General features: G+C 44.3%; 1 protein-coding gene across 3 annotated transcripts in view; it reads left to right on the plus strand.

Moving 5' to 3' along the window:
- PRKCZ (protein kinase C zeta) overlaps positions 1 to 17,425 on the plus strand; it is a 608,643-nt gene that overhangs the window by 452,206 nt on the left and 139,012 nt on the right. For all 3 annotated transcript variants that reach the window (XM_073602984.1, XM_073602983.1, XM_073602985.1), the window contains one exon: positions 14,864 to 14,950. In XM_073602984.1, the coding sequence (XP_073459085.1) occupies positions 14,864 to 14,950 (87 nt within the window). The remainder of the gene's footprint in view (positions 1 to 14,863; positions 14,951 to 17,425) is intronic.

Genomic DNA, 17,425 nt, shown 5'->3' on the forward strand with positions numbered 1-17,425 from the left:
TGCACTTAGTTTTTTTTTTTCACTGAGGGTAAATTATTCCAAACTGGATGACAGTGCACAGCTATAATAAAAAGCACAGTGGTCAGCATACAGCTGCACAGTATACAAGATTTCTCGAGATTTGCACTATATTAACCCCTTCCCGCCGAGCGTACGCAGATGTGCGTACTCGGCTTTCGGGGGTTATACCGGGATGATGGCCGCAGCTGCAGGCATCGTCCCGGTACTGTTATTTAGAGCCGGCGATCGGCTTTCCTGGTATAACAACCGATGCGGCTAAAAGACGCTCGGCTGTTGTACCGGAGGAGCGGGAGGGGGCGCTCCCACCGCTCTTACCGGGCCTCCCGTTCCATCGGGAGGCCCGATGACCAATCCGCCGCCTCCGGTGGCTAGTGACAGCCTGGAACGAAGCCGTGAGCAGCTTCGTTCCAGCCTCCTAATAGTAAACACGAAAGCGACGTCATGACGTCACTTCTCGTTTACTCGGCTGCCAATGGCGCCGGTTTTAAGAAAAAAAATACAGTATTCAGAATCGCTGAAAACGTCGATCTGAATACTTTGAAGTGCAAAGGAGATATCGGGAGTCTTTTAGATCCCCAATCCCTCCATAAAGAGTATCTGTCACCACCTATTACCGTCACAAGGGATGTTTACATTCCTTGTGACAGCAATAAAAGTGATCAGAATTGTTTTTTTTTTTTTAAACACAATTAATATAAAAATAATAACAAAAAAAAATTTCAAAGCGCAGCAAAGAAAACGCATAAGGAAGTCGCGCCCGCATATGTAAACGGTGTTCAAATCACACGTGAGGTATCGCCGCGATCGTCAGAGCGAGAGCAATAATTCTAGCACTAGACCTCCTCTGTAACTCTAACTCTGGTAACCGTAAAAAAAATTTAAAGCATCGCCTATGGAGATTTTTAGGTACCGTATACAAAAAAAAATTGGGGTAACTTTACTTTTTGTTTTTTTATTCATGAAAGTGTCCCTTTTCCCAGAATGTTGCGTTTAAAACACCGCTGCACAAATGTGATATAAAATATTGCAACAATCGCCATTTTATTCTCTAGATTATCTGCTAAAATATATATATAATGTTTGGGGGCTCTAAGTAATTTTCTAGCAAAAAATACGGATTTTAACTTGTAAACACCAAATTTCAAAAATAGGCTTAGTCTTGAAAGGGTTAATAGTGGACATTTTAAATTTATAAGTGGATACTATATGCATAGATATTATTTTTCTTTGTTTTTGCACAAAAAAAAAGGTTTTATATATCTGGTATGTATGTTAGATAATGAGCACAGTAGCACCAGGTTCTCATATTGTTTATCGCATTTGCATATATATTTTTTGATACAGCATGTCCATATATGTTAAAAAGGAAATGATGGCACTTTAAAGATATAAGATTGCACATAGACTATTTGATAGTGGGTTATGCGAGCGCCTTACCCTATATTTTAAAACATTTTTTTGGGTGGTCACCACTCTAAAAGAATGGTAGCTGCATAAATAAAAGTGGACATTAAAGTGGCTGTAAACCTTTACAGACCACTTTTTGCTACAGGTAAGCCTATAATAAGGGTTACCTGTAGCTACCCAGGATATTTCCTAAACCTGCACAGTTTAGGAGAAATCCCCTGACCCCTGCATATGCCATCGGCACATGCGCACTGAAGCAATGGCACGTATGTGCCGTTGCTTCAGTGAGTGTGCCATTACCGGCAGCTCCTGCGTGCAGGTGTGACGTCATCGTGGCTCCGGCCAATCACAGCACCGGGGCCGCGATACCCGGAAGTAACCCCCGGGAGTGATGTCGCCGGCCGGTGCTGTGTATGGGCACTGCAGCGAGGGCTTTTATCTCGGGTGCTAAGCATACTAGCTGATTATGCCTTTGTCTTCCAGGTGTTAGTTTTTTTTTTTTTTCAAAGTGGGTTTACAACCACTTTAAGCCCACGTTTACATCGTACCATTTTGACATGTCAAATCGCAGGCTATTGCCGGCAACGGCACTGTCCGAATCGGTCCGATTGCCAAAAGTAGTTCCTGCACTACTTTTGGTGACTTTGGGGGCAATTCGAATAGACAACTATGCATGAACCCGCACTGATGTCGGTCAAATTGCCCCTGAAGTCAGACTGAAATGGCAGCTTTGAAAGAGTTCAGCTGATTTCAAACTGGCCCTCAGTGTGAACGTGGGCTTAAGGTGGCGCCATTTATACTTAATTACTTGAAATTTAACTTCGCTTTTCAAAAAAATGTGGTTAATCACAGTTCATGCATGATTTTGCGGGGGTGGGGGTGGGCTTTTTTCCCTTAATAAAATCATCATTTACAAACTACATTTTGTTTACGCTGGTTATCTTTGTGTAATATTACAATTGGTTTCATGATCTGAATCATTTAAGTGTGACAAATATGTACAGATATGCTTTTTCACAGCACTGTAGATGTGGTCATTATGAGCTGAGACCTGAAAGTTATTTCAAGGGTTACTCTGTATTTAAAAGTTTAAGAAAGGTTGGTCCGTCTGTTTGAACCAGTAGTGTCAATGAAAGGCACATTTAGGTAGTGCACCACTGGGAGGGTCCATCCAGAAAAAAATGTCAGTGCAAAGACTGAAACAGGTACATAGCTCTGGCACAGCTCTGGGTGCCTATATTTAAAGGCTAATTCCACCTATGAGATAAAAATAATACATGCACATATCTTTGCAGGAAAAAAAATATGCGTTTATTATTTTTCCCCCAGGAGTCTGCACAGCCTTGCACCCGCGTTCAGTGGATTCTTAGTGGATCGTGGATGCAATGTTGGGATATTGCAGACATGTCCTTCAGCTTTCTGCCCATACCTCCAGCTTTCTGTTTGAAAGCTGGAGGACTTGTGAATGGGCTATAAGCACGCTGATCGGTACACTTACATTCCATTGAAACTACAAGTCCTCCTGCCGCGGTGGCAGGCGGGACATGTTTATACATTCACAGATTCTCTGCCCGCACAGTCACACCAATTCCAAATGTGACTGCTGCTGCAGGAGAGGGGAACTCCTGCCTGCTGCCACAGAGGGGATCAAGAGGTGAGGGGAACATGTGCTGGAATATGTTACTCCCTAAATACATATGTAACATGTAGCACATTACAAAAGTTGAACTTCTCTTGTAATGTAATATATACTATTGACTTGGAGGTCTCACAGGCTCAGATTGCTGCTTGTGAGCTTTTTGCCATAACTTTGCTACAACGATGTTTATGTATGAAAAGTGTGTCGAAAAGAAAATTCTTTGTTGCTCATAGCAACTTTGCTTTTTCTTCAATTCTGCATTGCAGAAGCCGACAGTTGGCGGCAAGAGATTTGTTGGCACAGTTTGCACACACAATCCCTGTGTCTCTTTATGCAGCATGAGTGATACTCAGGATCTCAGGAGCTTGGCATGATAAAATAAGATGGGAATCGAGGTTTATGAGCCGCGTGTAGCAAAATGGGAAGTTCTAAGGAGCTACACAGCACCTGTAGGGACCATCAGTGCACCAGAAATCGGAGGCAGCGACAAATGTATTTGTTAACAGATTGCCATGGGCCCAGAAAGCAATTCTGTTCATTCTGAATAGCTGCATCCTTACTAACTGTGGTCTGTATGCTGCAGAAAATCAGACACAGAATGGCATTTTCTCAGATGTTATGAGCAGAACGTTTCAGACAACTGACAAAAATTTGCATAATCTATTACACAATCCAATGGTGTTCAAACTATCAGAAATCATATGTAAATAATATGGTGGGAAACATAACTTCAGCAGCATCAAAATCCTCTACATGTTTTATGGTAGTGACTGCTTCTGCAGGAGGCGAGAAGAAGCTTCCAGTCTTTCTTTTTTGTTTACAAACGTTTTTATTAAGGTATAACATAAAAACAGGGTGTACAGGCACCGAGAGGACGATAAGTACATTCATGAGATAGAATAAGACAGCTTACAAATACATCTCTTGTGTTGCCTTTGAACGTAATAATGAAATAAACAGTAAACCCAATAATTGGGGAGGAAAAGAAAAAATGAAAAAATAACAGAGAAAACTAGAAACGGTGATATTCAAACAACACAAATGTAGGGGTTGTAATACCATTCGACCAGAATACAAGTTACAGCAGCGTATTGTGTCCGTAAAGGTAAGTTTCACAAATATCTACTGTGCAAGTTATATCCAACGACTTTTAGTCCATCTGGGCATCGGGGGCAGGGACCGAGGGATCCTCAAGTCCTGTGCTAAGCAAGTGGGTTGTCTATATGCCCCATTTGCGATCAAAGATGTGCATGGAGTCCAGGAGAGTATGGTGTATCCTTTCCATCAATCTAATGGACTCCATGCTTAGAAGCACTTGTGACCATGACACAGAGGGGCGTTTCCAATTCAGTGCGAATGCCCATTGAATGGCACTAAAGAGAGTGTGGGCTAATTTCTGTTGTGGGGGGGGACTCCTGGGAGTTCTGCAAACCATAAACACATTTGATGAGTCAGGGTAACAGATGCTCCAGTTAGCTGGACTATCACTGATTCAGTTTTATGCCAAATGGGTCCTAATGCTTTGCAACTCCAGAATGTATGTAGGAGCGTACCCCTGTGGTGACATCCTCTAAAGCATGTGCCAGGAACCAGTGGGTATATCCTGTGTAGGCGATCTGAGGTATAGTACCAGCGAGTATGTAGTTTGAGGACCGTTTCCTTAATGGATATAGAGCGTGTGCATGTTAATCATGTCTTGCCAGTCATCCTCTGGGAATTCCTGAGCCGTCTCCTCCTCCCATCCCACCATTGCTCCAGATTTTGAAGTGGTATTGTAGTCATTGAGGTATCGATATAGAGTTGAGATAGTCCCCCTATCTCTGGAGGCCTCTCCACATAGGTATTCAAATGGTGTTTTTGTCAATTACACTCCACCAACCAGGGCAGTGGAGTAAAAGTGTCTTATCTGTAAGTATTGGTAAAAATCCAATCTACTAAGGGCGAAAGTTTGCTGTCAATGTGCGAATGAGCAAAAGGGAGTGCCCTGTAACAGAGATTCTAAGTTTACCAATCCGTGTTCAGTCCAGTTATGAAATGTTGTGTTTGCGTTAAAGGCTGGAGGGAATGAGGGTTCTCCTATAAAGGAAGACAGGAGTGGTGTGTCGGATTTTAATGTAAATTTCTTCCAGTAGAGAGACCAGAGGTAAAGAGACTGACCCACAATATTATTAAGTGGAGTGATGTCTTTTGGGGAATTGAGCATGACCAGAGAAGACCTGGGAGGTAGTATGGAGCCACTGAGATCCGCTCATTGCAGCCATGGAATGGAAGTAGGGGAGTCATGCCATTGCGCCAGTTGGATAAGGTGGGATGCCAGGAAGTATTTCCATAGATCCGGGCATCCCAAGCCACCCCTCACACTGGCCCTATACATCAATGGACTACTCAGTCGGGGCTTCTTATTTTGCCATATGAATTTGAGCAGATCTGATTGGATTGTTAGTAATGTGGAGCGAGAGACATAAAAAGGCAGGGATCTAAAGAGGAACAAGAGTTTCGAGAGGATAGATATTCTGACTGCTTGAATGCGCCCTAAAAATGATATATGGTATGAGGACCATTGGTTGAGAAGGCGTTTAACATTGGAAAAGGCTTGTGGGTAGTTTAATGAGTACATCTGTTTAAGTGAGGGGGCTAGTTTTATTCCTAAATATTGCAGTGAGCTGTGGTTCCAGGAGAATTTATATTTGTCTTTAAGAGTAGTCATTAAAAAGTGGTGTTCCGGCCGAAATTATACTTTTTAAAAATACCCCTATAATACACAAGCTTAATGTATTCTAGTAACGTTAGTCTGTAAACTAAGGTCTGTTTTGTTAGTTTATAGCAGTAGGTTGTTATTTTTTAAACTTACAGCAGGCTGTGGCCATCTTAAGTGTGGGCATCTGAAGCCAGACTATTTCTTCCCGGATCTCATCCTTGCAGATCTCACACATGCTCAGTGCAGCACAAGCATTGTAATAGGTTTCAGGTCAGGTTTCCATAGCAACGGCAGTGTCAGAGGATTTTGCCGCCCCTTCCCAGAAGGCATTGCAAACAGGAAATGATGCGATGGGCCATGGCCAGGGAGGAGGAAGTGAAAAATGAATACAGCATATATACGGTAGGAGCTGAGAAAAAAAAATTAAAAATATCCAATTCGTTTACAGTGCACAGTTTAGTGAGGGATGCTGAAGAGTTGTAAAAGTGGGTGGAACTCCACTTTAAATGTTGGGAGGTGGATAGGTAATGCTGTACATTTGGAAGGGTTCACTCCTAGGCCTGTAAGATGATAGAAGGAATCTAGGGAGGTCATAAGGTTAGGGAGGGAGATTAGGGGGTCAGAGATAAATAGGAGGACATCATCAGCATATAGACTAATTTTATACTGCTGATCACCTTTTTTATATCCCTTAATGTTAGGGTTATTGGAGATGGATCGGGTCAGGGGTTCCATAGCAAGGGAAAATAAGACTTGAAAGGGGGCATCCCTGTCTGGTTCCACAGTTTAAAGGGAAGTATTCAGAATTGCACCCTGGGAGCGTGATACATGTACGGGGGTGGTGGTACAGGGCCTTAAATCTGTGTATGAATTTGCTGTTAAATCCGAACTTGGATAAAACTGTGTCTAAATAGGGCAGACTCAGAAATAATACCTTCTTGGAGTGAATGTCGGCATCTTGGAGAATGTTTGTTGCTAAACGAATGTTGTCGATGATTTGTCTGGATGGTATAAAGCCCGTTTGGTCAGGGGATATCAAAGTTGTAATAGCCGAGGCTAGGCGGTCTGCCAAAATCCGTCCAAGGATCTTTAAGTCATTATTAATGACAGAGATGGGGCGGAAATTTTGGGGGAAGGTATGGTCTTTTCCTGGTTTAGGTATTAGGGAGATATTAGCCAGTAGCATTTCTTCGGGGAAGCGTTTTCCTTTTAGTATATAGTTCTAGAGTTTAGTCAATTTGGGGGTTAAGGATTTGGCAAATTTTTTGTAGTAAGTGGCAGAGAATCCATCTGGGCCTGGGGTTTTAGAGGGTTTAAGGGAGGAAATGATGGAGGCAATTTCCACTGTTGTACATGGGGCATTAAGGATTTGCAGTTGCTCCTCAGAGAGCTGGGGAAGTGCAAGGGCGTCTAACCAGGTTTGGGGGGAGGGAGGGAGTGGGGGGCTAGGACCAGAAAATAGCTTGTGGTAGAAGGAGAAGATGCTCAGGACATTTTTGGGATGGGGTGGTGAGGTTACCATTATGGTTTCTTAGCTTGTAGAGGTGTGTCGGTTGGGTAGTCTGTTTGAGTTTACGTGCAAACATTGCTATGCATTGAATTGCTGAATTGTTCTGAAGGAGGAAGGGGCCTTAGCCCATCTGAGGGACTTTTTGTTGTGTTCTGAGAGTAGGGTGTCTAGGACCCTTCTTTGGAGGAGTAAGTCTTGTGAAGTAATCTGGGTGTGTCTGTGGTAAAGTTTCTCGAGGTCGGTAGTGAGCTTTCGAGTTTCCTGTAGTTTTTGGCGTTTTCTAGTGGTAGAGATTTCTATTAGGTAGCCCCTCATCACAGCTTTATGGGCTGCCCAAAGGGGTGTGGGGGATATTTCTTCTATGTCGTTGTGTCTAAAGTAGTCTGTGAGGTGCTCAGACAGTTGGGTCAATACTATAGGGTCTGTAAGTAATGCGTCATTGAGGCACCAGGTAGCGTATGGGAGACCTATACAAGAAAGGTGGCTGGATACTATGTGGTGGTCTGACCACGGGCAAACGAATGTTCGCTGAGGTGGACTTTGCAATCAGGGAGGGAGTGCAGAAAATATAATCCAGGCGAGAGTAGCTGTCGTGAGGGTGTGAATAAAAGTATAAGGGTATTCCCGAGAGCCTACGTTGTGAGCCCTCCAGGCATCTATCAGTTGATGGGTCTTTAGGGAGTTTTAAAGGGATTTTGGGAAGGCATTAGAGGAGGAACTTCTACGACTTCTATCCATAACAGAGTGGGCTACTAGGTTGAAATCCCCTCAGATTAGTATGTGGGGTGAGTGGAATCTGTCTAGGACCTGAAAGAAATGTGGCCTGTGATGCATTAGGGGCATACACTGAGGCCAAGGTTATCAGTTTGTCCTGGATAGAGCCTCTGACTATTACAAAGTGACTGTTCGGATCCTTATAAGTCTGTTGAACCTGAAACATCACAGAATGTTTAGAGTGGAAGATTGAAGGTCAGGGGAGAGTCCAGGCCGAGAGGGGTACATATATATAGCATATAGCAGTCCACAATACCCTTGAGAGTAAATACATTAGGTATAAAGAATCTGTGTGGGGGTACCACAACATCTGGTGGACATATCTGGTACCATGTCAATAATTGTATCACATTAGTGGAAAAAAAACTGAGGTTGGTAGCTTAAAGAGAGGAAAAAAAAGCAACAAAAAAAAAAAAAAAGAGGAACCGGTAACTGCGAAACTGGGCCATAAAATGGCAATGCATAGTCTCGGGCGGTCAGTGGGGAATACTTCCCACTGACCCAAAGAACAATGTCAATTCGGACCGTAGAGTCCGTTACTCTAAACCTGTGGGTCTGTAGACTCGGCATATACTGCAATTCGTTATGCTTAAATACCTGTGGGGGCCCACCAGCTCGGACACCACTGAGCAGATGGAAGGCCGACAGGCCCCAACCGGTGTAGAGTAGGGGGACAGTCAAGTGGACGCGACTGGAATTCCGCGTTGAGCCGGGAGAGTCCAGTTGCTGCAAAGCATGGCGGGAGTACTCCATTAGTAAGATCAAACAGGGGGAAATAAAAGAACAGTTAGTCTCAATGTTGATTCCAGCGGTCTCTTCAGGGAGGTGGGGTGGCCCAAATGGCAGAATGGTGAGGAGTGGATGGCATCCGGCGTAGGGCTGCCGCATCTAGGAGGCCTAGCTTCACCAGTAAATCCTTGCCTTCTGTGATCGTGGTGACAGAGTAGGTCGTGCCATTATGAGGGACTTGAAGCTTGAATGGGAACCCCCAACGGTAGTGCATATTGGCAGACTGGAGGACTGATGTAACTTCCTTCATCTTCCTGCGCTTGTCTAGGGTGGTGGGGGAGATATCCAGGTATATTTGAATGGGGGTACCCTCCAAGCGAATGTTAGGAGTGTTCTTGGAGGCCTTGAGACATAGCACTATATCTCTAGGGGGCTTCTCAGGAGGGGGGGGGGGGGGCGCAGGGCTCTGTGGATCCTGTTACAGGGAAAGGCTGAAAGAGGGGAGTGGGGTAAGAGAGACTGAAATAGCTTCGGGATCGCAGGCAGTAAGTCACTCACAGACTCTGGGACTCCCCGCACCCTAAGATTTTCGTCTGTTCCTGTTGTCCAGGCCCTCAATGTGGGCTTGGAGCTGCAGGACAGTCTCTGAAAGGGACTCTTGCTCTTTTCTGAGATCTGAACAAACCAGGGCAAGCTCATCTTGTTTAGTCTCTAATAGATCAGTTCTGCTACCCAGGACTGCAATTTCCAGGGATGAAGTATTGGTGGATTTGTGCAGCTCAGATTGAAACTTCTGGGCAATTTTGTCATAAATCAGGGTAAGACTCTCATCTAAGTCTGCTTTGGTGAGTTGCAGAGAATACTCAGTCACCCAGGGAGTGTGATGGTGAGGAGGCTGCAGCTTGTGGATGTGCCTGCATCTGTTTCGTCTGGGTGCCATCTTGGGACATCATGCTGTTCCCTCACTCTCAACAAGCAAGTTGTAAGGGACTTTTGGGCCAGTTTGCTGTGGCAATCTTTCGGTCCCGGCATGTGCTGAGTGTTCCGCCAGGGTGCAGGGAGGAATCTGAGAAAAAAAGTGTGAGTACAGCCCCGGGGAAGTGCCGTTCGTCTCCGCGGCTCATGGAGCTCTCAGCCCTTGCTTCCTTCCTGGTTTGCGCCGAGCATGCGCCCCCCGCATCCAGTCTTTCTAAATTAAAACATACAATTTAATAAAATACATATAATACACATGTAATCAAAGGTAATGTAGTGGCCTGAGCACAGGGAGAACCCAAGGGCTTACCCATGTCCGGAAAGGCACATACAAGATAGGAGGACACCGGCCTGGGAGTTGCTCTCTCCTGGGGCAGGCGTAGAAGCCAACATACTAGGGATCAATCCATATCAGAGAATAGGTCCCAGAATCATATCAATCTAGCAGACCGTGTACATCTAGGTAAGTAAGAAACTCCCTGTTAATAATTAAAGATAAGCTCAGGCGTGTTTGCAACTCCATGCGCCCACCAGGAAGCTGACACTCCGCAGCGCTAATCACAGGCAGTGAGACATTTCCCGATCTGCGGCTGCACAGATCAGGAAATGTCTCACTGCCTGTGATTAGCGCTGCATAAAGTCAGCTGTCTGGTGGGCGCGGGCAAGTGGAGTAATGATAAACATCAATACTACAAAAGCAGTAATGTTGAGAAGGAGAATACCAATCTACTCAAAAAAAAAAAAAAAAAATCAGGACAACTTCAAGCTGATGTAGTGTTGCTTTCAAAAGATACATAGCTTTATTCCAAAACCGAGTAATTTATAGTGTATTGGTCATGTGATAACCAAACATTCCCACTCAATAGTATTGTGACTAAGGGAAGAGGAGCAAGCCTTTAATCGCAAAGTAGCCTCCCATATCTGAAAAAAAAAAAAAAAAAAAACATAATATAGAGACTAATGCAGCAAGGAATAAACCATAAAAGAAATAAGCAGTCCCAAAATTCATTTAAAGCAGAGGTTCACACAAAAATTGAACCTCCGCTTTTCGGAACCCTCTCCCCCTCCGGTGTCACATTTGGGACCTTTCAGGGGGGAGGGGGGGGGGGGGGGTGCAGATACCTATATAAAATATGAGTGCAGCGCTAGATAAATGCCACAAATAATAAATTGTGTATAATAACAATTATAAAATTGTGGAATTGTACAATTATATATAATAGCAACAAGTGCAATAGTGCCAATCAATAGAGATGAAAATCAAGTGCAAATGAAATGAATAATCTAAAAGTCCATAAAAAAATGAAACAAATAGTGCATAGCTGAAACACAAAACCACAAAAAATCTTGAGTCTATGCCTCTTCCCATCCGGCCATTCATGCGACTCGCGCATGCGCAGTAGGGAACTGGGAAGTGAAGCCGCAAGGCTTAATTTCCTGATTCCCATACCGAAGATGGCGGCGGCAGAACTACAGAACGTGTTGAATAGGAAACCATGTTAAATGGACTGTAGTGCAAATCTGCAAAATGCAAAAAGCACAAAAAATGCATAGGTGTGAATCAGGCCTTAAGGTCCCTGTAGGACAGTGGTTCTCAACTCTTGTCCTCAGGACCCATTAACAGCCCAGGTTTGCAAGATGACTGAAATACATCACAGGTGATATCATTTTCTGCTCAGTGATTGCAGTATTCTAGTCTGCATCTCCCCAAGGTAATACTGAAAGTCTGCCCTGTTAGTGGGTCCTGAGGACAGGAGTTAAGAACCATTGCTGTAGGAGAAGGGAAGAAATCCTCTCCTATTATATGCAGCTTCTATCTGACATTCCCAGATCTAGTCTACCGAACTGCACATGTGCAGTGCCTAAACAGAGGCTGCTAGGGAATGGGGCGGAAATTCCTATTTTGCAGCCATGTAGGCAACAGGAAAGGTGGGATCGGGAGGCCAAAATACCTCCCCATCATCACCTACCTGTCGTGAAACTGCGCGCCCACATAGGGGGGAGGATGACAAGCACTGAACCCAGCAACGTCGAACACACCAGTGCCCATCAAACCCAATGGGAGTATATAATGCCACCCCACAGGCAGGCCATTACAGAACACTACAAGGATTAAACAACAAAATTATTAGATCAAACATCACAAAGTTATTATAACAACGTGGCTTAGTAGTTAGCACTTCTGCCTGGCAGCACAAGGGTCCCTGATTTTACTCATAGTCTGGACATTATCTGCATGCAGTTTGCATATTCTCCATCTGCTTGTGTGGGTTTTCTTTATGTGCTCTGGTTTCCTCCCACAGGCCAAAGGCAGGTATGTTAATTGGCTGTTGTCTAAAATGACCTTAGTATTTGTATGTACAATCCCAATTCCAAAATAGATGGGGCGCGGTGTAGAATATACATAAAACAGAATGCAATGATTTGCAAATCTCATAAACCATATCAGGTTAGGCCTTACATATTTCAGCAGGACAATGCTAAACCGCATACTGCATCTATGCCAACAGTATGGCTTCGTAATAGGAGAGTCCTGGTGCTTAACTGGCCTGCCTGCAGTCCAGACCTTTTACCAACTGAAATTATTTCGCACATCTTGAAACAAAGAAGCCCCATGACTGTTGAGCAGTTAAAATATATAGGGCAAGAATGGGACAACATTCCTCTCCCAAAACTCCAGCAACTGGTCTCCTCAGTCTCCATATGTTTAGAGAGTGTTGTTAAAAGAAGCTTGGCTGCTACACTGTGATAAACATGGCCTTGTCACACCTTTTTTGAGACATGTTGTTGCCATTAATTTAATTTTTTTTTGTCCCCTAAAATGGTACATTTATCACTTTAAATATTTGATATATTTTCTATTGTGAATAAAATATGGGTTTATGGGATTTGCATTAGGATTTGAATTAAGGTTGTATGTATGTGTAGTAGGGACTTTAGATTGTAATCTCCTTAAGGGCAGATACTGATGTGAATGTATGTAAAGTGCTGCGTTTTTATAAAAATTTTATAAAAACACGTTTATGTATTGGCTTTATGTATTTTATCTAAACACAATATATGCTCTGCGCTAATTTCCTTCCAAAAAATAAAGAAGCTGCTGTAGAATATCTTAGAAGATCTAAATCATTATATGTGATTTTACATTATACAGTGAGGGAAAAAAAGTATTTGAACCCCTGCTGATTTTGTACGTTTGCCCACTGACAAAAAAGAAATGATCAGTCTCTAATTTTAATGGTATGTTATATGTTATGTTATGTTATATATATTATTTGAACCATGGTGGAGAGAATGGACTCTGATTGCTTCTGTGGACAGATGTCTTTCATACAGGTAACAAGCTGAGATTAGGAGCACTCCCTTTTAAGAGAGTGCTCCTAATCTCAGCTCATTACCTGTATAGAAGACACCTGGGAGCCAGAAATCTTACTGATTGTAGGGGATCAAATACTTATTTTACTTATTAAAATGCAAATCAATGTAGAACTTTTTTGAAATGAGTTTTTCTGGATATTTTTGTTATTCTTTATCTCACTGTTAAAATAAACCTATAATTAAAATTATAGACTGATCGTTTCTTTGTCAGTGGGCAAATGTACAAAATCAGCAGGGGATCAAATTGTTTTTTTTCCTCACTGTATGCACTAATTACACATCATGCTCATACTGGTTACCATTACAGCAATGAAGCCTTTCTTTTCCCTGTGGACTGTAATATTTGTAATTGAGAAGCTTAATGATTTTACTATGCCTTATTGCATTTAGGCTTTAACCACTTGCCTACCAGGCACTTACACCCCCTTCCTGCCCAAGCCATTTTTCAGAGCTGTCGCACTTTGAATGACAATTGCGCGGTCATGCAACACTGTACCCAAACAAATTTTTTATCATTTTCTTCTCACAAATAGAGCTTTCTTTTGGTGATATTTAATCACTGCTGGGTTTTTTATTTTTTACACAAAAAAAGACCAAAAACTTTGAAAAAAACAATGGTTTTTACTTTTTTTCTGTCAGTAGATTTTGTAACTTTTTGTAAGTAATTTTTCACCTTCACTGATGTGCGCTGATGAGGTGGCACTGATAAGGAGATACTAATATGCCACACTTATGGGCATTGATAGGTGGCACCTGGTGGGCACGAATAGGTGGTACAGATGGGCATTGATGGGTGGCACTGATGGGCGACACTGATGGGCATTGATCGACAGCAGTGATGGACATTAATGGGCAGCACTCATTGCCAGCACTGACTGGCATCGCTAATGGGCACTGATTGGTGGCACTTGTGGGCAGTGGTGGGCACTGATTGCTGCCACTGGTGGGCCCTGATTACATCCCTAGATGTTCCCCTGTGAGGAGATGCCGCTGATCGGCTCTCCTCGCCTCACACTCTGTCAGTGTGAGGCGAGGAGAGCCGATTACTGGCATCTTCTTGTTTACACGTGACCGGCTGTGATTGGACACAGCTGATCACATGATTAAAGAGCCACGTCCGCGGTCATATGACGGCGTCCCAGAACGAGAGCTGCACCGCCCCGCCATCATTTGACGGTGGGCAGGCAGCAAGCAGTTATAGATTAATAAAAGTAGGTAAAACATGTACAGTATCAAACTGTAGGCCCAGCCAGATCTTTTTAGAGCGAAGGAAAGAAACAGATAACTCATCAGAGTTTTACTGACTGCAATACAGACAGAAATAAAAAAACTTTTTGTAGAGGAATCCTGGAACTCCCGTCTGATTTTTTTTTTTTATTTCTGTTTGTATCCTTTGTTGCAGATTTTGCCTTACTTTCTGTTTGGTCAAACCATTATCACCATAAGTGAAGAAGAGGCTCTCTAACAAGCTTCAGACAGCAGTAAAAACCTGACAAGTGCATCTTCTAATTAAAACTTTTCTTCCTAGCCACTCGTGCACGACTGAGGTTAAGCCAAAGTGAAGCTTACAGTGCTCAGCCAGTTCGGGACAGCGCAATTTATGTCCTTTTTGTGCCACCCTGTGATGTGGCGTTATGTGCACGCTGCCTTAACTAGACCCAAGTGCTTGGATTTGTTTTTGTACTCTTGGCTAGCAACACACCTTACAATTTTTTCCTTTTTTTGTGTTTAGGTTATTTTTGGTTATAGAGTATGTCAATGGAGGCGACCTCATGTTTCATATGCAAAGACAAAGAAAACTTCCTGAAGAACACGCCAGGTAAGGCTGCCTCTTGTGGGGTGTAGTGACAGCTCAGGGTGTGTGTATTTTTGACACAATAGTAATTTCAGTTTGAATGAGCACCACCCATTTATAGGTAAACAAAACATGATTGGCTTCATGAGATGAGAAGGGGACTTGCATATTTTTGTATTGTTTGTAATAAAAGGGCTACTAAATATATGTTTATATAATACTTACAGACTGTGTTACAACAGATTGCTTAACAACATTCCAATATACACTCACCGGCCACTTTATTAGGTACACATGTTCAATTGCTTGGTAACACAAATTGCCAATTATTATTATTATACAGGGTTTATATAGCGCCAACAGTTTGCACAGTGCTTTACAACATGGCTGACCATGGCCATCTCTTTATGACTAGAGTGTACCCATCTTCTGATGGCTACTTCCAGCAGGATAATGCAAAAAAGCTCAAAAAATCATAAAAAAAACTGGTTTCTTAAACATGACAATGAGTTCACTGTATCCCAGTGGCCTCCTCAGTCATCAGATCACAATCTAATCATAGGGATGTGGTGAAATGGAAAATTTGCATTATGGATGTGCAGGTGACAAATCTGCAGCAACTGCATGATGCTCTCATGTCAATATGGACCAAAATCTCTGAGGAACATTTCCAACACCTTGTTGAATCTATTCCACAAAGAAGTAAGGCAGTTCTGAAGGCAAAAAGGGGTCCAACCCGATACTAGCAATGTTTCCCTTATAAAGTGGCTGATAAGTGCGTGTGTGTATACAGTACCTGACCGCGAGAATGTGTTTCCAGCGCAATCCCATCGTGCTGGTTTTTGGCGACAGGGTATTGTGCATCTCGCGCTGACTCGCTCATCGGGAAAGGAAAACTGTTTTTTCCTTTCGCGATGAGCGACAGGCAGTGCTGACAGCTGTCTGGTATGAATCATGAGGGGGGAACGCCGCACCAAATTTTAAATAAAAAAACGGCGTGGGTTCCCCCCCAGGGGCATACCAGGCCCTTAGGTCTGGTATGGATTTTAAGGGGAACCCACTACACCGAAAAATCGGCGTGGGGGTCCCCCCCAAATCCATACCAGACCCTTATCCGAGCACACAGCCCGGCCGGTCAGGAAAGGGGGTGGGGACGAGCTAGCGCCAAAAGCACCTTGTCCCCATGTTGATGAGGACAAGGGCCTCTTCCCGGCAACCCTGGCCGTTGGTTGTCGGGGTCTGCGAGCGGAGGGCTTATCGGAATCCGGGAGCCCCCTTTAATAAGGGGGCCCCCAGATCCCGTCCCCCCACCCTATGTGGATGAGTATGAGGTGCATCGTACCCCTACCCATTCATCTGGGGGAAAACGTGTCAATAAAAAAACACACTACACAGGTTTTAAAAGTAATTTATTAGGCAGCTTCGGGGGTCATCTTCCAACTTCGGGGGTCTTCTTCCGACTTCGAGGTCTTCTTCCAACATCTCCGCTCTCTCCGGCCTATTCTCCCAGTGTCCGGTTCTTCTTCCGCTCTCCGGCTTCTTCTACCGGTGTCCGGTTCTTCTGCCGGGCTCCTCCGCTATCTTCTGCTCTTTTGCCACTCTTTTGCTAGCGGTCGTCCGGTCTTCACTGTCTTGTTCCTTCTTCTCCTCTTCTCTTTTTTTCTTCTTCCAATGTTGACATGACGCTGTCTCCCGCTGTAATGCTGTGTGAGCGGTGCACAATGACTTATATAGGCATGGGGCGTGGTCACCGGGTGCTGTCACCCGTGACCCCGCCCCTTATGATATCACAGTCCCATCATGCCCTGGGACTGTGACATCATAAGGAGCAGGGTCACCGGGTGACAGCACCCGGTGACCACGCTCCATGCCTATATAAGTCATTGCGCACCGCTTACACAGCATTACAGCAGGAGACAGCGTCATGTCAACATCGGAACAAGATGGCGAAGACCGGGCCACCGCTAGCAAAAGAGCGGAAAAAGAGCAGAAGATAGTGGAGGAGGCCGGCAGAAGAACCGAACACCGGGAGAAGAGGCCGGAGAGAGCGGAGATGTCGGAAGAAGACCCCCAGAGCTGCCTAATAAATTACTTTTAAAACCTGTGTAGTGTGTTTTTTTAATTGACACTTTTTCCCCCAGGTGAATGGGTAGGGGTACGATGTACCCCATACTCATTCACATAGGGTGGGGGGCCGGGATCTGGGGGCCCCCTTATTAAAGGGGGCTCCCGGATTCCGATAAGCCCTCCGCCCGCAGACCCCGACAACCAACGGGCAGAGTTGTCGAGAAGAGGCCCTTGTCCTCATCAACATGGGGACAAGGTGCTTTGGGGTGGGGGCCCCCCTGCCCCAAAGTGCCCACCCCCCCATGTTGAGGGCATGCGGCCTGGTACGGTTCAGGAGGGGGCGCTCGCTTGTCCCCACCCCCTTTCCTGACCGGCCGGGGCGGCGTGCTCGGATAAGGGTCCGGTGTGGATTTTGGGGGGGACCCCCACGCC

The sequence above is a fragment of the Aquarana catesbeiana genome, linkage group LG10 (genome assembly GCF_042186555.1).
Source record: "Aquarana catesbeiana isolate 2022-GZ linkage group LG10, ASM4218655v1, whole genome shotgun sequence".
NCBI classification, from domain to species: Eukaryota; Metazoa; Chordata; class Amphibia; order Anura; family Ranidae; genus Aquarana; species Aquarana catesbeiana.